Source organism: Physella acuta, unplaced genomic scaffold (genome assembly GCF_028476545.2).
Source record: "Physella acuta isolate Inbredline_101_S28 unplaced genomic scaffold, ASM2847654v3 ptg000352l, whole genome shotgun sequence".
Taxonomy (NCBI): domain Eukaryota; kingdom Metazoa; phylum Mollusca; class Gastropoda; family Physidae; genus Physella; species Physella acuta.
This window is the reverse complement of record NW_026731871.1, coordinates 207300-234141: the sequence shown is the minus strand read 5'-3', so window position 1 is coordinate 234141 and position 26842 is coordinate 207300. Positions and strand designations below refer to the sequence as shown.

The 26842-nt window shown below is 41.0% G+C and overlaps 1 protein-coding gene across 2 annotated transcripts in view; it reads left to right on the top strand.

Annotated features, from left to right (window-relative positions):
• Positions 1 to 1417: 1417 nt before the first annotated feature.
• Positions 1418 to 26842, top strand: part of LOC131941189 (A disintegrin and metalloproteinase with thrombospondin motifs 6-like) — a 69885-nt gene continuing 44460 nt past the window's right edge. For both annotated transcript variants that reach the window (XR_009386620.1, XM_059300207.1), the window contains exons 1-2: positions 1418 to 1723; positions 23028 to 23192. Coding sequence is in view for 1 of the 2 variants with exons in the window: in XM_059300207.1 (XP_059156190.1) it covers positions 23109 to 23192 (84 nt within the window). In the remaining variant the exon portion in view is untranslated. The remainder of the gene's footprint in view (positions 1724 to 23027; positions 23193 to 26842) is intronic.

Genomic DNA, 26842 nt, shown 5'->3' with positions numbered 1-26842 from the left:
TCCTCCCCACACCCCCACCACACACCTCAATGTGCGGCGGGGGGGGGGGGGGGGGTTGATTAAGTGTGTAGCAGACGCAAGTGTGATGAATGGTAGATAGGACAAAGTGACTCAAAGTTCACAAAACGAGTTTAGCCAGACGTGTCGTCTGCGTTGTGTGTGTGTGTGATGTGTGTGTGTGTGTGTGTGTGTGGGGGGGTGGGTGGATTAAAATTTTGTAACGGAAGTATTAATGAAATAAATGTATGTATGTGGTGTTTGTCGATTAGCCGTAGACATATCTGTGGGTTTCGAGAAAATATGAAGTAATTTAAGACAACACGGATGTCCTAGAAGTCTGCAAAATCAACAGCCGGGGACCGAAGAAAAATGGAAGGGTAGGGTTGAAGCAGGGGCGTAGCGAGGGGGGGGGGGGGCGGGGGGGCACCATTTAGGGGGGTGACACCAAGGCAAAAAATAGCAAAATATATAGAGAAAAACTTGAGGGGGGTGCAAATCGAAAGTTTGAGGGGGGCGGGTGCAAATTGAAAACTTGAGGGGGGTGGTGCAAATCGAAAGTTTGACGGGGGGGGGGGGGGGTGCAAATCGAAAGTTTGAGGGGGGGGGGGATGCAAATCGAAAACTTGAAAATTTGTCCCCGGGAAGGGTCGCTACGCCTCTGGGGGGCGACACCATTAAGTGCCGCACCGGGTGACACCCGACCTCGCTACGCCACTGGGTTGAAGCCATATGCTCTACCAAGAGTAAAGAGGATTAAGTCAAGTAGTAACCATAACTATACAGTCAACATAGTTCTAACATAAACCATGTTGTTTTACAAGAGATAAAACTATCCTTAGCTCTAGATCCATACCTTTTGTTAATCCTGAACTTAACTCATAGATTAGCCGTACCCAAATATTTGAGTTATCGAAGATACATAATAACGATAAGTAATGGTTAACATATATCTATCCCTAACCAGTGTTATCTCAATAGAGATAAATCGAGCCTTAACAATTCACCTATCCCTTTTTATAATCCTAAACCTAGCTCTAAACTCAATTCAAACCGAAAAAATGCTTTAAACATCATTATCGGCCTTTAAATCTAATTATTTGGGTACGGCTAATCGGTAAGAACCGTAGCCTACTTTACGCCCCCTCCCCTACATTAAGGTAATAACATAATGTCTTTAAAAAATAAATTAGGATTTAATAATATTTTTTTCTTGGTCATTAAGTTTTTTAAATAAGAAAAAGAAATAGTTTCAAGCCCCCCCCCCCCCCTTACAACCCTCCCCCCCCCCCCCAAACAACCTTCCCCTTAAGTCATATCGGTCAAGACCGAGACTGAAACTGAACTTCAACTCAAGTCTGATGCGCCTGCGCAGAAAAAAAAAACCCACGGACCGAAGAGAAAAAAAACACACACAACATTCAAGCGTAATGTGCTGTCGTCTGCATTTTGGTTCTGTCTCCCCCTCCCCTCCCTCTCCTCCTAACAGCCCGGGCGCATTATGGTGCAATAATGACGAACTCCAGTCAGTGAAATATTCCCGGAGATTAATTCTGAGAGCTAAAAATAATGTTGAAAATAATGTGTTTTTAGAATTTTCTAACGACAAGGATTATCTGAAATTTTAGGAGTATTATCAGTATTGGATACGGACATCGAATTGGATGTGATATTTTTGTGTCGAGTGTTTAAACAAAAAAAAATTGTATAGTGTCATAACTTTAAGGTAAGTGTTGGCATTGAAGTGAACTTTAACTAAGATAGCTTTATAAAGAAACGGTTGATACTTTTCCGTTTAAGGGTACCAATAGAACTTTGCTTATAAAAAAAAAAAATCTCACGAGTTGAACCTTGAGTTAAAATTTAATTTCGACCTAAGGGTACGTCCATTAAGAAGTACGCTAAGGATTTTAAAATTTTACACATTTACCCCCCCCCCCCCCCCCTTTCTCTTTATACATCCTCACAAAAAATGACCCCCCCCCCCCGTTGTAATTTTTTTGTTTATTGAATCAGTGTTTTTTTTTTCTAAAATATTAATTGGCCCAAATGACAATTTACTAAGGCGTCTCTCAATACTCAAAATAACGTCACTAATTCAATAAAAATATTTTTACTCCAAAAATATTACGTCACACTTTTTATTTTACTCCCCACCCCCCTCCCCCTCCCCACCCCCACCTCGTCACATAAGTCGGGCTCCCTCCACCTTAGGAGTACGACGTGATTCATAAACAACCCGCCCTAAACGTTAATTAACACACACACCGCTAACCCAAACACCATTTCCCCTTGTTAATCGAAACCTAATCAATGACACCTTAAAAAAGACGACCTTTAGAGAACGAGTTGTCTTCCCGTCTATGCTAAAGTGCAGATATTGACGAGTTAAAGGGAGACGAATCTAGCAATCGTTGTATAACATTCCAATTTTTGAAAATGAAAGTGATATGTACGGGTCTTAGTCAATAGTTGTTACTTATAGTAAGACAGCTATTATTTACATGGTTCATTAAGTGTGTGTGTGAGTGTGTTTGTGTGTGAGTGTGTTTGTGTGTGTGTTCTTAACCACTGTCTACTTCCCCACCAGTGCCGGCGCCAGGTTATTTAGCGCCCTGGGCAAAACTTATTAAAACCCCCCTTTCTCACATATTAATTTCATTAATTACTAAAACATATGTATAAGAAAACAATTAATTAAAAGTGACATTAATTTATTATCAGTTGCATGCACGTGATGCACGTTATAAGACTTAGTAGACATCAAAATCTAATTTTACTTGCCTTCTTAGTCTCAAAATTTTGTACCAATTCCTTCAATTCCAGTTTGCAGGCGTAATCACATTTTATTCAAAAATTCCACGAGTCTTTACGACTTAGGGGTCATCCATAAATGACGTCACGCTTTTTTGGACGATTTTTACCTCCCCCCTCCCCTCAGTCACACGTCGTCACAAAAATCCAGACCCCCCCTAAAATGACGTCACACCTCAACCTACAACCCCCCTCAAAATTGCAGTAAATTTTTTGAAAAACATCGATATTTTTCTAAAATCTTGTCTAAACTGTTACAAATTATTAAAACAGTTATCTAAAATGCGAAATAACGTCAAAAATTCGTTTTCTAACATTGCTTTTTTATTATGCAAAAATGTGACGTCGCAACATCTGAACCCCCCCCCCCCGCCCCTCATCACACATCGTCACAAAATTACGGACCCCCTCCCCCCTACGAGTGTGACGTCATTTATGGATGACACCATAGCCCCCCCCCCCCCCTCCTTAGAAAATTTAAAGTGCTTCCCCCCTCCCGGGAGAAAAAAGTCTGGAAAAAAAACACTAATAAAAGTTCTTGTAGTGTTGGGCTCTTTGCAGTCCTCCCAAGGTGAGTTCCTAAACGGAACTTACCTGTTTAAGCTTGGGTGTCGTTAGTTATAGTTGTAAAATGTCTATTTTATGTAATTGTGTAACAATTTTTTGTTTTTGAAAAATAAAAGTTTATAAATGTTATAGGTTCGAGCCTAAAATTGTTATATATGAATCCTTTAGGAGAGGGTGAAAAATATGAAAAGACAATATTAGATGTTTAATTTACGACTAATACTGTATGTCTATTAACATTAAGTATTGCAATCTACAACGGCTACTGATGTATTTGTTTTTCAACTTGATAATGCCAAAAAAAAAACCTACCAAACTATTTTGTTTAGAACTTCTGCTCTATATAATTTTTATAATAGAAAATAATAACTTTAATTTGTATTTATATGTAAGCGGTCAACCTAAGGTGCAGGAATTTGAAATGAATGTAAAGTTAAGCAACGTATTATCTCCCATTTGAAAATCCAAATACCAAAATTCATTCAAGGGAAATAATTTTCACAAGAATAGCTAAATTAACCAAATATAACTAACACATGCTTGAAAAACACATTAAAACGCTCTAAATTTCATTACGTAATAATTATAACAAATCTTTCATATTTTCTATTTAATCTTGTTAAAATAATATATTTTACTAATTGAATACTTAACTGTAGGTTTTTTTTGAAAGTCAAAAAATAGTAGCTTTATTATAACAAACTTCTATTCAATTTTGATGACATACTATCAATTATCTGCCATTTACCATATATTCACATAAGTAAAATTTTGGATCCCCTAAGTAAAGGGACGCCTATAAAAAAAATCGAACACGGGTGGATGTTTTAGACATTGCTCGAATTATTAAGTATAAAAAAATATAATTTGAAAAAAAAGAAGTTTACCGTTAGTTATAAATTCCATCCTATTTAATATAATATAATAATACTTTAAGAGTGGTAATGTAGATTCCTAATAAAAAATTAAGGATTTTTCCACTATAGAACGCCCAGCTTTCTTTGTAGTGTGTTCCGTACTTAATTGAAATCCTCTAGTTTACGATAAACTCAGGTACTCGATATATTCTATCACATTCAAAACACATATCAAACTTCCATACCTAAACATAACTAGACTCGATGCTCCAGAACTACGACACCAACTCGTTTAACTTCACCAAGCTCTACAAACGGTACTCCCAATCAACGATTTCACTGGACCTACTACTACACTTTAACAGTCAATATAATTTGATACCTTAATACCAAAAGAATCATTACTCCCGAACTACGATACTTCATCACCTGCATTTTCATTTCTCTATTACCATTCAGATTCCTCTAGACCTTCAACTACAAAATATCCGAATAAAAATTATGACACTTAACACTTCGATACTTTATACCAACGAAACCATATCAGCAACATCCTTCCGCCGTTACTTCTAAATCTAAACGATTCATCAAAACTTACTAAACAAGTACAATACTTAGAACACCCCGTCATTACAAAACTCTAAATACCAGGTCAGAATTCTAAAACGAACTTACAAGGTCTATTAAAATTAGATAACTGTTTAAAAAGTTCGAAGTTTAAATTACGAACGTATTTAATCGTTTTCTACATCAATTATGTGACACCAAAAAAAAAAAAAGCAAAATGACTGGTAAAAAGCACCCCGACCTTTCCGAATTAGGTGGGGTTGCATTGTCACCATCGCGAATAAATATGGGCCTATATAGACCTAATTTTGGGATGGGGGTGCAAAATTGATAGTTCGTCCTGGGTGCCGAAATAGATCGCTACTCCTTTATAAAAGTTATTAATTATTAGGTACTTTTTGATAATAGCAATTAAACCTTTTGCGCCCTAGGCGACCGCCTAGTTCGCCTTATAGGTCACCTCTATAGGGCTGGTAAGTAGGTCAATAAACAGTTCTACGGCTCAATAAAACCTGCATGAGCCATAGAACTGTTTATTGACCTACTTACCTGCCCTATTGCATAGAGCGAATCCACCTGCCCAAATAAAATACAATATTTTGAATTCCTGCTGCCAAGTTTTGGTAAAATTATTAAATAAACTATTTTATCTAAAGGAAACTATTTCTACATCTGTATATTCGAAAGGAGCCCTTGTGTATTTTTACTCATTACATTTTCTTGAGCCAGAGATGAGTTATTATAAACAACCCCCCCCCCCCCCCCCAACCAACCTCCCCCCACCCCCAAACAAAAAAACAACAAAAAGCAAATAAAAAATAAAAAAATACAACAAATTCATGCATATTTAATAAAACCATCTGCGACCCTAGCATATAACTAGTCATAATTTATGTCAGCCCACATACCATTTGTCGTATGTAATGGAGGCCTACATACCACTAGTCATCGGGAATTTCTTTCAGCCAACATCGGCTACGTAATCTGTTCGCTACAAGTCATACAGGCTTTTCAAATTTTTTTTTATTACCGTGTTAGGTGTACGCTGCCAAGGTGAATATTCATGAATGAATAGGTTTTTCTATTTGGGCCTTATCTTTTTTACTAACATTCAGACTAGATATGCAGAGACGTGACTATTTTTAGATCTTTTAGACCTTTCATACTGAACAAAAAAAAAAGAAAAAAGAAAAGAAAATATTTCTTTACCACTGTATGTCTTTTCTGTTGATCGTAATATAAAAGAAAGTAGATATTATTTTTTGTTTTGTAATATTTAAAATCATGCAAACTAATTCATCTGAATTGATGACATGCGTAGAATAGATATACTTTGGTTAACATTCCAAATCCAAGAAGAAAAGCAGGCTGAAATCGGAGTCAACGGCCTATGCGGCACATAACACGTTGACACGTAATACTTAATGTGTTGGAGGAAATGAAATCCCTTGCAATACTAAAATTACGAACGAAGAAGAAGATAGAAGCTCAGTTTTGTGGTGGTAGATCTACTTGTAGGATAAGTGAGGTGAAATGGATTAAACCACACTTCGTCATTACATGTTTCGTGCTTCCAACCAACCACTTCATCCGTATTGTTGCATATATCACTGTCCTGGTTTTATGTTTACGCGAGTTGGACTTGATGAAATGACTTGATGAAATGACTTGATGAAATGACTTGATGAAATGACTTGATGAAATGACTTGATGAAATGACTTGATGAAATGACTTGGTAAAACGACTTGATGAAATGACTTGGTAAAACGACTTGATGAAATGACTTGATGAAATGACTTGATGAAATGACTTGATGAAATGACTCGATGAAATGACTTGATGAAATGACTTGATAAAACGACTTGATGAAATGACTTGATGAAATGACTTGATGAAATGACTCGATGAAATGACTTGATGAAATGACTTGGTAAAACGACTTGATGAAATGACTTGATCAAATGACTTGGTAAAACGACTTGATGAAATGACTTGGTAAAACGACTTGATGAAATGACTTGATGAAATTACTTGGTAAAACGACTTGATGAAATGACTTGGTAAAACGACTTGATGAAATGACTCGATGAAATGACTTGTATGAAATGACTTGTATGAAATGACTTGATGGAGTACTGGTATTACCGGTATCCGACAATAGAATCTCCACCAAAACATGTGTGTTAGATTACTAGTAGTATCCAGTGGCGTAGCGAGGTCGGGTATCACCCGGTGCGGCACTTAATGGTGTCACCCCCCCCCCCCCCAGAGGAGTAGCGACCCTTCCCGGGGACAAACTTTCAAATCTTCGATTTGCACCTCCCCCCCTCAAACTTTCGATTTGCACCCCCCCCCCCTCAAATTTTTTTTCTATATAATTTGCTATTTTTTGCCTTGGTGTCACCCCCCTAGATGGTGTCACCCAGTTCGGTCCGCACCCCCGCCCCCCCTCCCTACGCCCCTGGTAGTATCGTAATCTCAGGAGTAGTGTTATGTCATTTGTAATCGTTTCCACAGTAGGCATCGGTCATCCTGTGTTAGACATCGGTCTTTTAAAATTTCAAGTGGGGTTAAATTTTAGAGATTGTTCATGAGATATTTTGGACATCACGCGTAAGTGAGTGATTCGATTATTTACAACGAGCCGACCGCTGCGTATCATATGCCGCTATTTAGTTGTTTTTTTTTTCTACTTTTCGGTAATTCATAATTTGTGAATTCGACAGTACCAATGCTGCCACTGAAAATATTTGCTTAAAAACACTAACCCCACCCCCCTTCCCCCCACGTGAAAGCCTCCTCTTAGTTACCTCCTCTGTTTAAAATCGTTTCAAACTAAATGACTAAATTATCTGCCCCTAATAGTCGTCACCAAGCCCGGCTCTTTGATTGTAAAATGTAAACAGCGTGAACCACAGCTCACCAGACCATGTGAGGGTGAGGGGTGGGGGGTGGGGGTTGGGTGAGGGTGGGGTAAGGGTGGGGGTGTGGGGGGTGGTAGCGTTAAGGAGGAAGGGAGGTGACTGTAAGGCGCGCATGCAGCTTGTTTTCTAACGTCTCCCAGAAGAGAATTATATATATAGAAGATAGATTCTTTTTGAGGTTTTGTGGTTGATTGTATCACAAAATAAGATAGCCTTCTGATGTTAACAAATTAAATATTCAATACTGTTCAACTTTTTCTATTAAATTATAGTCTCTTATAAATTTAAGTTTCATCATAATACAGTGAATAATCCTATACAAACTATTAGGTTTCTATGTAGTCATATATTTAAAAAAGTGTTTTTATTTTTGTTGTTCTACTACTGAATTTCTTTGTATTTTTAGCAAATTTGGTAACACAACATAAGTTGTATCCCTTGGTTTGTTTGATTCAACAAATGGGAGACAACTAAAAATTTATTTTACTGTGAAACAGTTCTAATCAAATTTGAACTATGTAACTAACATGTAGGAAAGATTCTATCTCTGGTGGACATGAATCAGGAAAAAAAAAACACATTTTTTGTAAAAATGAATGACAGGTACATACGAGTTAACAGAAATTAAATCCTGTAATAATAATAAAAAGATCAATTATACGTTTTTAAATGCACAGCAAGAAGAAAAAAAAAGTTTCAATGTTTAGTAAAAAGTTAGCAAAAATGTGTATTGAGCGACATTTACAAATAAAGCGAGAGTGAGCTCCCATAAAATGTCTCGTATATTATTATATCAAAGTTAGATTAAACGTGGCACGTTCAGTGGAATCCAGCTACAGAAATGTAGCATTTTTTTTTATTTTTTTTTTAGAAAAAAAATCACATAACTGCCAATAATTTAAAAAAAAAAAGTTTTATGGAAGCTTGATAGAAAAAAAAAGGATAAAGTTCCCCTCCCGTTAACCGGAAATTTCTCAAAATTTGAAAGAAATCTTAAGGGGTCGGCGTGGTCTCGAAAAGTCTCGAGTTCGAACCCTCGGGCAGATGAGGCTCGTTAGCTGGGGACAGCCACTCTTCTAGGAGAGACAACTCCAAAATTAAACAACTGCTGCCGTGTAGTTTGTTCTTGGTTGGACTAAGGCTATGTAAGCAAATCCAAAAAGAAAAGCAGGATGAAATCGGAGTCCATGGCCTCAATGGCGCATAACCAGTTGACACGTAACGCTTAATTGTGGCGTGGTCGAGTCGGCAAAAAGCTCATGGTTTATAAATTCGAACAAAGTCTCGAGTTCAAATCTGCCAGTGGGTTTGAACTCGAAAAACAAAAGTGGGCTGGCCTTGAAAATCTTTGTGGAGAACAGTAGAAGAAGACTTTTTGAGGCAAAGCCGCTAGGTTCAAGCGGCGCAGTGTATGAAAGCTGCCCAGAAGTATCGTCCCCCCAAATGAAACAGCACTCAAGGTATCAGCATTTTAGACACAGGAAAAATAGTACCACTTGATAATGGAGGTCAATTAAAAAAAATGAGATCTTAAACTTATATACAAAATTCCACCTACATATCTGAAACAGCACTAGAGTTATCGAATTACCACGGAATTACCACATCCGGTAATCGGAATTTGTTCAAAAAGTTAATAGAAACCTGAACATATAAATTAATAATTATATAAGAAATTTCGTCCATCTAGATAAAAAACCGGAAGTAGGGTAAGCACCGCTACCGCTTACCGGTTACCGCTCAAAAGTTGATAGAAAACGACAAATGGGATATAATTGGATATAATACTTCTGTTTGAAATTTCGGAAACCTAACTGCGAAAATACTCAAGTTATTGTGTACCAGAGTTTCTTCCAGGCATCTCTTCGGAAAAAATTCTTCCGTCCCCCCCCCCCCCCCCGAACGAAATGTAATTTATATAATTTATATAGAAAATATATACTTTTAACAGTGTCCGCCCCCCCCCCCCCCCCCGAAGAAAGTCTACCCGAAAATTTCAAGTGCCTCCCGGAGAAAAAGTCTGGAAGAAACACTGTTGTGTACACGTATAAATACACACACTCTCTCACGCACACACACACACACACAGTCATACATATTTCTAACTTATTCCGACTCAGGGAGGTCTATAGGGCTGGTAAGTAGGTCACCAACCAGTTCTACGGCTCAATAAAACCTGCATGAGCCAAATAACTGGTTGGTGACCTACTTACCAGCCATATAGCGGCGAGATGTGTCTTAAATCTCGATCTCATTTCAAGGTCAAAATACTTCATTTTAAAATTATTTTTAATTAAATTTTTGTTTTGTTTTGCAAATCAATCTTAAATGTTTGAATATCTTTTTTTCTTTCCCTTATATTTTCCTTATATCCATTCAATTCATTCTTTCCTACCAATATTTGTCATCAATTTAAAAGAATAGCTGTACGAAAGCTACATGGAGTCAGTTTTTCTTTTAGGTTAGGTTAGGTTTGCTTGTCGCCCCTCCTGAGACATTGCCGCTGACAAGAGTTTTCCAGGGCTAGTCTCTCCATCTGTCCCCAGGTGTATCCAATCTTCTTGGTATCTTCTTCCAGGTCTCATCTCCAGGTGTTTCTTGATAGTTTTTCTTTAACAAGCGTATAGTGCGTAATCATTTGTAAATTATAAACATATGACATCACGAGAAGATTCTTGTTTGCTACTGTTATGCGTGTTAGAGGAATATTTGTGTTTCCCCAGTAGAACTGTGATTTGAAGCGGAAGATACTTGGTGTTTGACTCATTTTGTTGTCAGGTACTTGAGCTTTCTATATCCACGGCTGATTTTTAGAGAGTCGTCCGAATCGAGTGTTAAATAGATCCATCTTCAAGCGACCCTTTCATGATGGCGGTTTTTATTTGTGTTAAAATAGTTTTAATATCCACGGCTGATTTTTAGAGAATCGTCCGAATCCAGTGTTAAATAGATCCATCTGCAAGCGACCCTTTCATGATGGTGGTTTTTATTTGTGTTAAAATCTGTTATTGTAATTTTGGTAGCTATATTCGCAGTGCCCACATTCGTAGTATGCGTTTGATGTGTGTAGTTTATCATGATATTTGGCTAGTTGGTTCCTTTTATTATTTTTAAATAATTTTTTAAAATTAATTTAAACAAAGACAAACCCTTTTTTTTCGTTAAAAAAAAATTCATTTCATAAATTTTTACATGACATTTCGTTGCTTTAAATGTGTATCTATTTCATAATCAACTTATACGATTTTATAACTTATTTATATTTTCTTATGTGTTTAATACAAAATGTCTAACATGTTTTCAGTATAAAGGGACACAACTTAAAGGGAAAAGCAATAGTTGGTAAACAAAGGGTATAAAAACTTGGGTTTGATGGTTTTTCTTTGGATTAGTTTGGGTCGAAGATGAGGTGGTTCTTTTTCGCTCCAGTCCTATACTGACCTGTGATATAATTGTTTCGTCTTTGGTGTGGAGATTCTTGAGATGTAGATCCATATCTGTTAATTGAGGATGCGCTAGATCGCGATAATGGCATTTGTATATACTGGTTGTTGCATGTCTTGTCTTAAAGTAAAAGTAACGTTTCCCTTTCAAACCTGACGGTCTATGGGGCAAATAAAGTAGAGTTCACTTGTTTCTGTGCCCTCGGCATATGAAGAGATAGTGTGGTGAACACTATGCCCAGCCGCCTTTACTCTCCCTAACGTGAGTTTGGTACCCATCTGAGTTGGGTGGACTCAGGAACGGTGTACTGACTTGAACTCAGATTCGAACGCGAGACTTACGGGTATGCAGTCCAGCTCTCTACCGCAAGACTACTTCGTCCCACATTTGTATATACTGGTGCTTGGATGTCTTGTTGGATGATGAATTTTTAGGGTTTTTGTGGTTTTCTTTTTTTCCCGGCATATTTGACAGTGTTCTAAAGTTGCGAGTGTCTTGTCTTCATGCTTGATTTGTTCCAATCTTGAAGAAGTGCTTTCTGCGCAATATCTGCAGATGTTTGCCTTAATAACAGCATCTAGTCGATGTTGTTTGTCCTCGTCTGTCTCAGGTTGTGTGGTTTACCTTAATTAATCAGTAATGGAACTGGCAAAAAGCATTTATCTTCTGTACATTTTGCTATTTTATTCCACGGTGTCAACCCCATATATGGTGTGGCCGCACCTCCGCCCCGCCCTCGCTACGCCTCTGAACCCACTTAAGGATGCCATTGATTCTATCCTTGTGATAGACGGAGAAAGATAAAGTGTATGGGCCGAGAATTCTATTTGTATTATGCATTGCTGTCACGTCGAAGTCTTGTGAGGAAAAGTAGCCTATCAGGTGTCAGCTCTGCCATAGTTTAGTAAAAGAATTTGTTGGTTGCTGATGAGTTATCTGAATATGTGGCCTCGCAGGTTTGGTGAGATGCAGGTTTGATTGTCCTCTTGAAGTGATGCAGGTTTGGTTGTCCTCTTGATGTGATGAAGTTTGGTTGTCCTCTTGATGTGATGCAGGTTTGGTTGTCCTCTTGATGTGATACAGGTTCGGTTGTCCTCTTGATGTGCTGTAGGTTTGGTTGTCCTCTTGATGTGCTGTAGGTTTGGTTGTCCTCTTGATGTGCTGTAGGTTTGGTTGTCCTCTTGATGTGATGTAGGTTTGGTTGTCCTCTTGATGTGATGCAGGTTTAATTGTCCTCTTGATGTGATGCAGGTTTAATTGTCCTCTTGATGTGATGCAGGTTTAATTGTCCTCTTGATGTGATGTAGGTTTGGTTGTCCTCTTGATGTGATGTAGGTTTGGTTGTCCACTTGATGTGCTGTAGGTTTGGTTGTCCACTTGATGTGATGTAGGTTTGGTTGTCCACTTGATGTAGGTTTGGTTGTCCTCTTGATGTGATGCAGGTTTGATTGTCCTCTTGATGTGCTGCAGGTTTGGTTGTCCTCTTGATGTTCTGTAGGTTTGGTTGTCCTCTTGATGTGATACAGGTTTGGTTGTCCTCTTGATGTTCTGTAGGTTTGGTTGTCCTCTTGATGTGATGCAGGTTTAATTGTCCTCTTGATGTAGTGTAGGTTTGGTTGTCCTCTTAATGTGCTGTAGGTTTGGTTGTCCTCTTGATGTGCTTTAGGTTTGGTTGTCCTCTTGATGTGCAGTAGGTTTGGTTGTCCTATAGATTTGATAATTGCATTGCAGGCGAGGCTGTTGCAGTTGAATAATGGTCTGAACATTCTTCTTCGGGTAGTTCTAGGGTTATTTTTTGTTGACTCTAAAAGGTTGGGACCATTTTGTTCCATTAAACTACTTGAGCCGTGGCCTCAAGTAGTTTAATGGCTCAAGTAGCTCATCTCACCGGCTGTTGTCTTAGAGGGAATAGAGGAAGTGAGAGCAACCCTCACTGTTGGTGTCGGTTATAATTGCTTTTTCCATGCTCATTTGAATAGCTCTGGATATTTGCTAGTTGAGAGACATGTTAAGTCATTTTTTTCATCAACCCTGCAAGACCATCTTTAGAAATAATCCCTAAAAATATGACCTTGATAAACTTTTGTATATTACTGACTTTGAAATAGTTGAAAATTAGTTTCTAAGAAGGTGCATGACCCGCTACATCAACAGAACGGAGTTAGGAGGTAAAACTTTCTTTTGTAACCAAATTAAGTATTAAATACCGTTAATGTTTTTTCCTTTGAAACTAGGATTAAATATCAGTTCAATTGTTTAAAATTTCATTAAAAATTAACTTGTGCACATACTAATTTTTTAATGCATTTAAGTTATAAGATAATAAACAAAGTTTTTTAAAAATGTTATTAGTTTTTAATTTCTTTTTATTTATAGCAACTTTTGGGAAGGGAATACTAGGTTGTGTCCCTTTATAGTTATGATTTAATAACACTGAAGCAGCTAACAATTTTATTTCAATGTAAAGCAGTTATAATAATATTTCAACATTGCAGTATGGCTAAACTTATTAATTAAATAATACTTTAAAACATTATTAATTTTATCTACAATAATTTAAGACATTATTAATTTTATTAATTGATAAATGTTAGCATTCTACCTGCCCCCCTTCCACACACGCCAAAAATATAGGAGCAAATATCAATTGTGGTCGGGTATGTTGACAAAGTTTTTTTCTTGCAGAGCCAGATGTAGATGATTTATGCGCTACTGTATCCCGAGTACACAAAGGAAATCTTGTAAAGATAAATTGTCACTTGGACACAATCAAACACAACAAACTTGTACCGTAACACCGCGTTTACACTTGCAACATGTATACTATACATTTCTAGGAAAAAAAAAAACTTCGCTAAGTGAGTTTTTTTTCTAGACGTGTCTAGTATACATGTCGCAAGTGTAAACGCGGTATAAGACTGGATTTACAATTTTCCTCTCCCCCCCCCCACCCATGGTGAACTACGTCACTGGGCTCCTCACCCCCCCCATCCTGCTGACTCCCGTTGTCACCCTCTCACCCCCCCTCCCCATGCTGTCTTATGTCATCTTCACCGTTGCTTATTTTCATACCCCCCACCCCCCTTGACGCATTTACACACCCTTTCATAATCTCCGCTACATCCTGTTTTTTTAATTTTCCATGCAATTTCAGACGCATCACCCCCCCCCCCCCGGGTCTGACCCCCCCCCCTCCGCCTCGCCCCCCAGTCCCAGCTGGCTTCCGTCAACCCCCGTGTCTCACGTACCGCCTGTCTACACGTTGTTCTCAACGCTTGACTGTGGGGCCGCAACGCTGATTTGCCGTCACCGGATTAACCCACAACAGTGTAGGACTAACCTTAAGACAACGGTTCTCAAAGTTTGTTTCTTTACATTACCAATGATAAGATTAACCCACAATAGTGTAGGGCTAACCTTAAGACAACGGTTTTCAAAGTGTGTTTCTTCAAGTCGTCAGTTTAGCCTACAACAGTGTAGGACTAACCTTAAGACAATGGTTCTCAAAGTTTGTTTCCTTACGTTACCAGTGATCAGATTAACCCACATCAGTGTAGGACTAATTTTAAGACAACGGTTCTCAAAGTGTTTCCTTTATTTCCCCAAATTAACCCACACCAGTGTAGGACTAACCTTAAGACAACGGTTCTCAAAGTATGTTGCTTTATGTAACCAGATTAGCTTAAAACATGGTTCAACATTAACCTAAAATGTCCCTAACGCAATGCTTCTCAAACTGGTTTCCTTCAAGTCACCACACCAAGCTACACCGGGATAGGACTGGGGTCTATTGAGTCGATGGTTCTCGATGCTTATTTCTTTTGACTTACCTAGGTGAGGATAGTACATTAGGGCAAACTTTGGCTCTATCGATTATGTAGACGTGAGGTCACCAGTAGATCCACATAAGGTCACCAGTAGACCCACGTTAGGTCACCAGTTAGGGTAAACAGTAGACCCAGGTGAGGTCACCAGGTCACCAGTAGACCCACGTGAGGTCACCAGTAGACCCACGTAAGGTCACCAGTTGAGGTCACCGGTAGACCCACGTGAGGTCACCAATAGACCCACGTACGGTCACCAATAGACTCACGTACGGTCACCAGTTGAGGTCACCAGTAGACCCACGTGAGGTCATCAGTTGAGGTCATCAGTTGAGGTCATCAGTTGTCACCAGTTGAGGTCACCAGGTGAGGTCACCAGGACGAGGTCACCAGGTGAGGTCACCAGTAGACCCACGTGAGGTCACCAGTTGAGGTCACCAGTTGAGGTCACCAGGTGAGGTCACCAGGACGAGGTCACCAGGTGAGGTCACCAGTAGACCCACGTGAGGTCACCAGGTGAGGTCACCAGTAGACCCACGTGAGGTCACCAGTTGAGGTCACAAGTAGACCCACGTGAGGTCACCAGTAGACCCACGTGAGGTCACCAGTTGAGGTCACCAGTAGACCCACGTGAGGTCACCAGTTGAGGTCACCCACGTACGTTCACCAGGTGAGAGCACCTGTAAATCCACATGTCACCAGGTCAGGTCACCAGTACACTCACGTGACGTCACCATATATGACTCCCTGCTTTGTACGACCGTGTGATTTTCAGCCACCAGAGGTCGCTAGCTGAGACCATGTACCAGATACCCAGTCTATGTATCCCAGTGAACACATCTAAATGTCTGGCTCTAGTCTCAGATGGCTTTATGTTGCCGCGTAAAAACGGGAGACATCTTGTTTCTTTTTTTATTATAGTTGTGGTGGGCAGGGCTCATTTGGCGTTATGAACGTGTGTTTGTGCATGTGTGTTAGTGTGTGTGCTTTTGAGATGTTGTATATGTATGTATGTACGTATGCGTGTTTGTGTATGTATGCGTTACAGTTTGACTTAAACAGAAGGTTTTTATATATATGTGGTTATTTAAGAAAAAGATCATGTATTATGAAATACCACAATTTAACCCAGTAGTTGTTGTTTTGACAGAAGGTCTTCGTCAGATATAGAACTTCAGATATTCATCTATTTGTCTTTGTGCATTTCTTTCTGTAAGAATTAAAAGAAGAAAAAAAAAATCCAGTCAGAAAGAGATATTACCCCCCCCCTCCCTTGCTCACACATCACTACTATAGTAGTGGCTAACGTGGTGTGCATAGGTCAGCCTGGACCGCAGGCAAGGTCAGTCCCCACTTCCGTTCTTATCACACCTCAGGATCTGCGCGGGGGGAAGGTCAGCAATATGTGGGCCCGGAGCCACTCGCGGCTCTTGGGGAAAATACATCTGGCTCTTTTAACGAGAAATAAGGCCAGACTTGTCCGAAATGGAAAAATATTGATCAAATAGAAATATTATTATGCTGAGTTTACATCCTCTGTATCAAACTATAAAAAAAACTTATAAAGTATACATTGCAATTTTATACAGAAGTAGGTTATAAAAGGAGCTATTCAACCAAAATGTCTGGTTGAGTGCGATCACTGTGGGAGGGGGGGATGTATCACCCGCGTCACTGGGGGAGGGGGGGATGTATCACCCGCGTCACTGGCGGAGGGGGGGATGTATCACCCGCGTCACTGGGGGAGGGGGGGATGTATCACCCGCGTCACTGGCGGAGGGGGGGATGTATCACCCGCGTCACTGGGGGAGGGGGGATGTATCACCCGCGTCACTGGGGGAGGGGGGGATGTATCACCCGCGTCACTGGGGGAGGGGGGATGTATCACCCGCGTAACTGGGGGAGGGGGGGGGATGTATCACCCGCGTCACTGGGGGAGGGGGGATGTATCACCCGCGTCACTGGGGGAGGGGGGGGATGTATCACCCGCGTCACTGGGGGAGGGGGGGATGTATCACCCGCGTCACTGGGGGAGGGGGGGTTGTATCACCCGCGTCACTGGGGGAGGGGGGATGTATCACCCGCGTCACTGGGGGAGGGGGGGATGTATCACCCGCGTCACTGGGGGAGGGGGGGATGTATCACCCGCGTCACTGGGGGAGGGGGGATGTATCACCCGCGTCACTGGGGGAGGGGGGATGTATCACCCGCGTCACTGGGGGAGGGGGGATGTATCACCCGCGTCACTGGGGGAGGGGGGATGTATCACCCGCGTCACTGGGGGAGGGGGGATGTATCACCCGCGTCACTGGGGGAGGGGGGGATGTATCACCCGCGTCACTGGGGGAGGGGGGATGTATCACCCGCGTCACTGGGGGAGGGGGGATGTATCACCCGCGTCACTGGGGGAGGGGGGATGTATCACCCGCGTCACTGGGGGAGGGGGGATGTATCACCCGCGTCACTGGGGGAGGGGGGATGTATCACCCGCGTCACTGGGGGAGGGGGGATGTATCACCCGCGTCACTGGGGGAGGGGGGATGTATCACCCGCGTCACTGGGGGAGGGGGGATGTATCACCCGCGTCACTGGGGGAGGGGGGGATTATCACCCGCTGCGGTAACTGAAGATATCACCCAACCATTTTTGCATTTTCAGGTTGTTGTCACACCTCTCCCTTACTAAAAAAAAAACTAGCTCAAAATTGTTTTGAAAGTATACTTTCGTGGATCTGTTCTATTTCGTAACACTCCTTAAAGGTATGTGTGTGTGGGGGGGGGGAGATAGTGCGAGAGAGATGAGAGAGAGAGATGAGAGAGAGAGAGAGAGAGAGAGAGAGAGAGAGTTAGATGTAGAGCCTATAACTATTGTGCTGCAATATTCCAGCGAGGCTATGTCTTCTAGACTTCCCATAAGACCCAGTCTAGACCCTTTTAAAGACCACCGTTGTCCCCTCAAGAAGTAGCGAGTCCCGCTAGACTTCTCGTAAAAAGCCCTCAGCTTACCCACCATTGTTCCCAGCAAAAGCTCCAAGTCAACATCCGCGCTCGTAAAGTCACGAGCCGATGTAACCCTACGCCATTTGATTTATCAGTGCGTTTAAGTTAGACGGGACTTTTTTTTTCTCCACAAGCCGTACGGACTTAATCGAAAAGTACACATTTAGAAGAAAAAAAACTCGAGTTGGTGAATCGCTGTCATGTTTATAGTGCTAATGCTGGTCGGTTTTTTTTTGCTTACTGTAAACAGGGCGGGAGTTGAGGATAACGGACTGATAATGAGTTTATGCGTGTGTGTGTGTGTGTGTGGGGGGGGGGGGAGGTAGGAGTGGATATGGAGGGGGTCAGGAGGGCAGTACTTGTAGAAACGACAAAAAATGAGGCCAAATAAGAGTTTAGGTGACGGCAGAGGCGTAGCGAGGGGTGGGGGGGGGGGGGGTGCGGACCGCACCGGGTGACACCATTTAGGGGGGTGATATATAGAGAAAACTTTGAGGGGAGTGGGTGCAAATCGAAAGTTTGAGGGGGGGGGGGGTGCAAATCGAAAATGTGTCCCCGGGAAGGGTCGCTGCGCCTCTGGGTGGGTGACACCATTAAGTGCAGCACCGGTTGACACCCGACCTCGCTACGCCACTGGGTGACTACGTTGCCGAGGGGTAGAGCGCTAGTTGCAAGTTCGGATCCCGGGTTCGAATCCGTATGACGTCTCCGAGTCCACCCATATCTGATAGGGCCTTACGTACTTTAGGGAAAGTAAAGGCGGCTAGGCATAGGACTGAACATACTATCCTTTCATCTGCCGAGGTCACATAAACAGGTGAACTCTACTTCACTTGCCCTCGGGGGGTCTTCAGGTTCGAAAACGAACTTCAATTTTTTTTTGTCAGAAAAAAAAATGTATACAGCGAAGAAAAGGTCTGTATGTAGAGGTAGGCTGTAGTACACACTCTGCTATTGAAAGAAAAACTTAGAAAAAATTTAGTCCACTTGTGAAGTAACTTTTGAAAACTATGAGATTGTTCATTGACTTTATGGACTAAACGTCACAATAACCCAATTTGGGCTCTCAATTGCACACTTGCTAAAATCTTGCAATCAGGTATTGCTTTCAGAATTATTTTTCCCCGGAGGAAAGATGGAACCTGAAACTTTTGTTTCGTATATATTTTCCTTATAACATATCTTTGTCTATTACGTACAGGGAGGGGGGGGGGTGAACGTGTATGAGGAAGAGTGCGGACTTTTATTTTTATTTTCTAGCACCTGCGAAACGTGACACAAAAGTTGTACAATTGTGTCACATCGGAGACCCAGTTTGGAAACCACCTTATTAACCTTTACCTTAAACCTGGAGAGATAAACCTCTGTGAATTTTATTTTTGTCTTTATCTGAGGAGACGCGGAAGGAGAAAATAACTCTTAATTTTTTTTTTTTATAAATGAAAGACGGTTATCTTTGAAGTTAAATACTATCAGACCAAAGGGGGACTATCGCGTTGGCGATTGAAGTCATTGACGTGAAACAATGGCCCTCATCGTGTGGAGTTAAAAAGTTAAAAAGCTGAAGAGCTCTTATAGACATAGTTAGGTGGAGCTTGAGTTCAATGTGGCAATGGTATACAGTTCCCTAATATTTAATGGTATACAGTTCCCTAATGTTCCAATGGTATACAGTTCCCTAATGTTTAATGGTATACAGTTCCCTAATGTTCCAATGGTATACAGATCCCTATTGGAACCTTACGTTCCATGCGGAGTTTCTTCCAGCATCTCTTGGGGGAGGGGGGGGGGAACTCCTACCGCCCCGCGAACGGAATATAATTTATATAAAAAATATACACTTTAACCAGTGTCCTAGCCCTAACCCAGAGAGAAAAAAAAGTCTGGAAGAAACACTGATTCCATGGGGGCAAGTGTAGTAGAGTTCTTCTGCTTCTGTGACCTCGGCATATCAAAGGATAGTGTGGTCAGCACTATGCCCAGCCGCCTTTTACTTTCCACAACATGAGTAAGGTCAGAGGCGTAGCGAGGGGGGGGGGCGGAGGGTGCGGACCGCCGCACCGGGTGACACCATTTAGGGGGGGGGGTGACACCAAGGCAAAAAATAGCAAAATATATAGAGAAAAACTTGAGGGGGGGGAATCGAAAACTTGAGGGGGTGCAAAATCGAAAGTTTGAGGGGGGGGGTGGTGGAAATCGAAAGTTTGAGGGGGGTTGGAAATCGAAAACTTGAGGGGGGGGGGTGCAAATCGAAAGTTTGGGGGGGTGGAAATCGAAAATTTGAAAGTTTGTCCCCGGGAAGGGTCGCTACGTCTCTTAGGGGTGACACCATTAAGTGCCGCGCCGGGTGACACCCGACCTCGCTACGCCACTGAGTAAGGTACCCACCAGAGCTGGGTGGACTCAATGACGTTTCTTATGATTCGGACCTGAGATTTTTCGAGTACACAGAGGCAACATGAAAACATGGAGACTTTTTGAATAGCTTGTTGTTTCGGGTCATTTGTAGGTTAGGCTAGTATAGGCAAGAATTGTGTATAACTTAGGGGATGGTGCATGTGTGAGTTGAGGTAACCCCGGTGTGGTTATGTGTTGTGATCACAATGTCGAATGCGGATATAAGAAGGTGTGTGAACGGTTGTGAGGAGGGAGTGTAGGTGGTTAAGTAGTGGGTGGAGATTATTGACAGCTGATAGTACTAGAGAGTGGAATGCGGATTGCGAGTGTGTAAACAAGAGGAATAAACACGCTAGAAACTACCAGTGGGAGTGACGTGTTCTTGTGTGCTTTGGTCAGTGTGCTGTGAATAATAGTCGACCACAACACCTTATGGCCAGTATGAAGATAAAAAAGTAAAGATTCCTCTTTAGACCTAATGATCCATTGGGCAGATGAAGTGGAGTTCATATGTTTCTTGACCTCGGGATATAAAGGGATAATGTGGTCAGCCGCCTTTACTTTATCATCAGAGTTGGGTGGAATCAGGGACGTTCCACTAACTTGAACCGGGATTCGAACTCGAACCTATCGGGTTAGTAATCTAGCGCTCAGTATGGGGATAAGTAGAAGAAAACACCGGCTTGAACTACAATCAACTTCAACTCTTGTCACTAGGTAAAGAGTAAAACAAAATATAAATCCTCTTTTTATCAAATTTTCAAAGTTCGATGTGTCCGAATATTTCAGCTAAGATTCCAAAATTTTAAAATATCTAATCTAATTGATTTAAAGGTAACTAAATTTATTAATCTTATCACGTACATGATTAAGAAAACGTGCGGCCACTTCGACTTTTTGGGGATTGTGTAGGCGGGCTTAAACGATTGGACATAAAGCCCCTGGATGTAAACCCTTGACAAAAACCCAGAACAACCCTAGGATATAAACGCTGGACAGAAAACTTCACATAAACCACATAGTTATAAGCCCCATAGACTTACACCACATACATTCCATAACCCTCCCGGACATACACTCTACATATATTCCACACCCCCCTCCCCTCACCCATGAAAAATAATCTTGATCCGACCCCCTGCAAAATAGCCCCTGGATATAAGCCTACCCACCACCCCCCTCTCACTGTACATAACAATGGCACGACATATCCTTGCTGTAGAGCCCTTGTCTGCTAACCCGAAAGTCTCGAGCTTGAATCCTGGTTCAAGTCAGTAGAACGTCCCTGAGTCCACCCAGCTCTGATGGGTACCTAACTCACGTTAGGGAAAGTAAAGACAGAGCTGAACACATTATCCCTTCATATTCCAATTTCCAGATACACATGAACTCTACTTGAACTGCCCAATAGCTCGCGAAGTCTTAAGAGGTATCTTTACTTTTACAGTACATTTCTTCCATAAAACCCCTGGACATACCCCCCCTTGATAAAATACCTTGACCCCAACCCCTGCTCATAGTCCCTACATTCACCACAAACCTTCCATAACCTTCTCGATACCCCCCCCCCCCTCCACATATCTTCCATAACCCCCCGGGAACAAACTCTTTTGACATAAATATCTTGGATTTAAAAAAAAGCAACTCTGGACGCACCGTCTAACACATTCACTGTCATGAAACAGCGACACCCAGTTCTGCTATCCCCCCCCCCCCTCTAAACATGAGGGGGAGGGTGTCTTTCATTTTAAAAATCTCATAAATATACAGTGATGATGTGTAATTTTTGTAACGATGAGTAGAATAACACAGTTCGTCCAGTGCTAGATAGTATAAAACAGTGTTATATATCAAAGGCATTTCATAGATATTTATCATAGGTGTGTCAATGTTGTATCGGTGTTCGTATCGAAACTGTATTAGGATAACATTTGAATTATTTCAATTGTAGAGGATTTACTGAAACATTATTTCTTGTCAAATGACCAAGTAAGGGGACTGAATAACGATAAAATTTTATACTACTGGGTAAAAAATAGATGAGGCAACGAGAAGAAACCCGTACACAAAAAAGTCAAACTTTTTAGTTTATCCGTTTAATGTCTTCGTGTCTAGTCCAAACAATGTTAATATCCAGTTCGTTGCGTGCTTTAGATCACCCTCAGGGGAAAGAAATCCTTCAAGGGATGTAACTCTTTAAAAAAAATCTTTAAAAAAATATAATGCGATAAAATCTTTTTTTCTTACCTGATGGAATGATAAAAGGGATTAGTAAATATTAAAAAAAAAACAAAATATGTGTTTTTTTACATATTATGTTTTACATTACATGTTTGATCACCATAATCTTTTTATTTTCTTGCCTAAGACACATAGTGCACATTAATTCGAGTTTATTTGTTTTATTGTCTTGGACACGCAATAATTTATCTAGCGAGAGTTGAGTATCCACAAGAGCTGGGTGGACTCAGGGGGAAGTATTGCAAACTTGAACCCGCGATTCAAACTCGAAACTTTCGAGTTAGCTGTTGCCAACTCTACCTTCTGACCACAGCGCTCCGTTGTATAATTAATATACATATTATAGCGCCTTGAGTTTGAGTTGTTTTTGACTGAAGTTCATACTTTATCTTCAGGTTAGGTCTTCCGTGGATGTTATAAAACTACAACTTAAAAACAAAGAAACAAAAAACTCAAGAGAGTGAACAAGGACAAACATGATCCAACGGCACTGGGTGAGCACACATTTCAAGCTTTGGATCCTCACGTGCATCACTGGGCTACTGCTGACCGGCTCAAAGGTGAGTACCTCTTGGTCTTAAAATTATTTTAAAAAATGTTTTTTTTAAAGATGATCTTCTGTCTTCTTCTTCGTTCTTAATTGAAACGTTTGAGGGAATTCCCTCCAACACATTTAAGTTACGTGTCAACATGTCAGTGGCGTAGCCAGGATCGTCTCATGGGGGGGGGGGGGGGGGTTAACCCCCTCTAACTCACCTGCCTACACCACTGCAACATGTTATGTGCCATATGGCTCGGTGACTTCGATTTCAGCCAGCTTTTCTTCCTGGATTTGCTCCCGTATCCTTTTTGTTTGATTTTGGGGTTTTCTCTCCTAGAAAGTTATAAGTTAGCTAACGTAAATAATAGCAGTGGCGTCGTTAGGTCGGGTGTCACCTGTGTGTCACCCCCCCCCCATAACAAAGTATATATATATATATATATATATATATATATATATATATATATATATATATATATATATATATGGGTCCATGGGAGGGGGTTATAATCCCCCTAACCGCATTGCCTACGCCACTGATATACGTATATATAATGTGTGTGTGTGTATGTGTGTGGATAAATAAGATAAAATGCCTAACGGGTTGGTAGGATTGACAAAAGGGCAATTAATAAAATTAAACAGCGAAAGATTAAATTTTGCAGCAATTTAGGGTTTTTTAGTTATAAATTCTCCTACCAATAAAAGAAAAAAAAAGAAAAAAGGGATATAACTTTATACTTAAAGTACACAAACGAACACATTGAACAAGGGCATGGTTTAATTAGCAAATTTTGTCAGTTGGAAAAAAAATATTAAAATATTTATCTTACAATATAATAAGGTTTTGGAAACAGACAGTTATGTTGTTTAATTTTGTAAAAATATATTTAAATTTGAGCTGTATTGAAAGTATTTAGACATTAATGAGTACAGGGAAATTTATGGTATATGAATGATCGCTTTCAAAATTGTATGATGTTTCATTAGTTATTCTGTAAAAGAAATTTTGGATTCCTACTCGGGGACACGCATAAAATATAATAGAAATATAGTTCACTCTGCACTACAACAAAAGAGTGTTCTGACACAGTGGCGTCGCTAAGTCGGGTGTCACCCTGTGCGGCACCTCGTGGTGTCGACCTCCGGATTAGTATATATATATATATATATATATATATATATATATATATATATATATATATATATATATATATATATATATATATATATATATATATATATACATATATATATATATATATACATATATATATATATATATACATATATATATACATATATATATATATATATATACATATATATATACATATATATATATATATATATATATATATATATATATATATATATATATATATATATATATGTGTGTGTGTGTGTGTGATTGTGTGTGTGTGATTGTGTGTTTATTTGTAAGTGTATAGGCCTACATAAACCTATGCTTTAAATATATGCCACACACGCGTACATGTATGCTTATAAGGTTTAATCACTGCAGACTTAATAGTAACGATATTTTTCTGTATTTTGTTAATAATACAGTTGGATGTGGCATTGTTACAGCTAGCCTAGTTATGTCAAATTGTCACCCCACCCCCTAGTAATAATTATCGCATTGTACTTAAAATACTAACATTAATTAATTATTAATGTAACTGGCAAAAAGCATTTTTCTGTACATCTTGCAATTTTTTGACTTGGTGTCACCCCCCCCCCCCCCAAATGGTGTCACCCGGTGTGGCCCGCATCCTCCGACCCGCCCTTGCTAGGCCTCTAAATAAAAGTATTTGAAATTGTCTTTGAGTATTAAGGATTTAACAAAAACAAATCTATCTTATTCTTTTGGCAACGATTTTTTCAATGTGGCAACCCTGCCCACATCGCGCCGCTGGTAAAAAAAAAACCCACTTGAGCCAGACACTATTTTTTTTATCTGGCGAGATTAAAGCGACTCTTGACTTCCAGGTGTGTTTGTTTACTGTAACAATAGCACCTGTTGGATCACGTGAACAATGATGACGCGCCAAGGGGGAACAATTACCTAGGGTTGCGAATAAATAAAAACGGCCGAAGGGAGGTAATTGCGGGGGTTGTCTTACATTACAAGATACCGCCATGGCACTTATGACGCAGACAGGTGTGGGGGTGTAGTTAAGTATTTCGGGATGGACGCCGTACATGAAATTTGTTTTAGGGCTGTTGGAAAGACAAGATTATATATATGGGAACAGGGCATTACCCCCCGTCAATTACCGCCGGACGTTTCCCCCTCGTAATTACTCCCCCCCCTTCGAAGTAATTACCCCCTGTCAATTACCCCCCCCCCCCTAACCCAGTAGTACATTACCCCCCCCCCCCCCCCGTTAGCGTAGCTTAAGGTTCTGCTAGGGTTAGAGCCAGGGTTTGAGTTTGGGCTAGGTCTAGGGTTAGGGTTAGGGTTAGTGTTAGGGCTAGGGCCAGGGCTAGGGCTATGGTCAGGGCTAAGGCTAGGGTTAGCTTTAGGGTTAGGGCTAGGGTCAGGGCCAGGGCTAGGGCTATGGTCAGGGCTAAGGCTAGGGTTAGCTTTAGGGTTAGGGCTAGGGTCAGTGTTAGGATCAGGGTTACGCTTAAATCAATGTCTAGAGTTGGTTTTGGGTTAATTTTAGGGTGAGTTGAATTCATAGGTTTTTCGTCTTTGTTAGGATTAAGGTAATATATAGGTATAGAGTTGGAGTTAGAATCAGGATTCTATCTTGGTGGATCGGGGTGGATGGGGGTGGGGAGTAATCCCCCAGGGGGGTAATTGACAGGGGGTATTTGCTCCGGGGGTAAAATACGGGGGGATGTCCGGGGGGGGGGGGAATGTCCGGGGGGGGGGGGGGAATGTCCGGGGGGGGGGGAATGTCCGGGGGGGGTAATGTCCTGTAGCCGATTATATATAAAAAATGGCACTTGTTTGATATCCGACAAAGCAATACAATAACGAATGGGTAGTTAAGTTGCTTGGTAAGTATTACAACCAATATTCACTCTAAGGGGAAAATACTAGCGTGCAACTGTATTTTGAGTGCGCGGTGTTCTAAAAATCTTATTCTAGAAAATGACTGCGCGGAAGGTTCAAAACTACTGCGCGGCCGCACAATCGCGCAGCCGCGGAGCTTAGAGGGGATACTGATTACAACCACCCTCAGCAGATCACTGCACTCTTGCCAAACTTGGTGCTTGCGAAGGATAAAAGGCATTCTCTGGCTTAACGCTATTTCCAATGATATACTAGGAGAGATGGAAAATGGAAGCAGTTTCCCAAATAACAAAAAAAAAGTAAGAAAATGGCGTAAGTCTTAAAATGAATCCAGATGACATCGCAGGAATGGCGCTAAACTGGACGCCTCAAAGAAAAAGAAAGAATGGAAGGCCAAATGAGATGTGGATGCGCACAACGGGGAAGCAGCTGGCAGAGGCAGGACTGTCATGGGGGACTGACTGGAAGCAGCTGACAGAGGCAGGACTGTCATGGGGGACTGACAGGAAGCAGCTGACAGAGGCAGGACTGTCATGGGGGACTGACAGGAAGCAGCTGACAGAGGCAGGACTGTCATGGGGGACTGTCAGGAAGCAGCTGGCAGAGGTAGGACTGTCATGGGGGACTAACAGGAAGCAGCT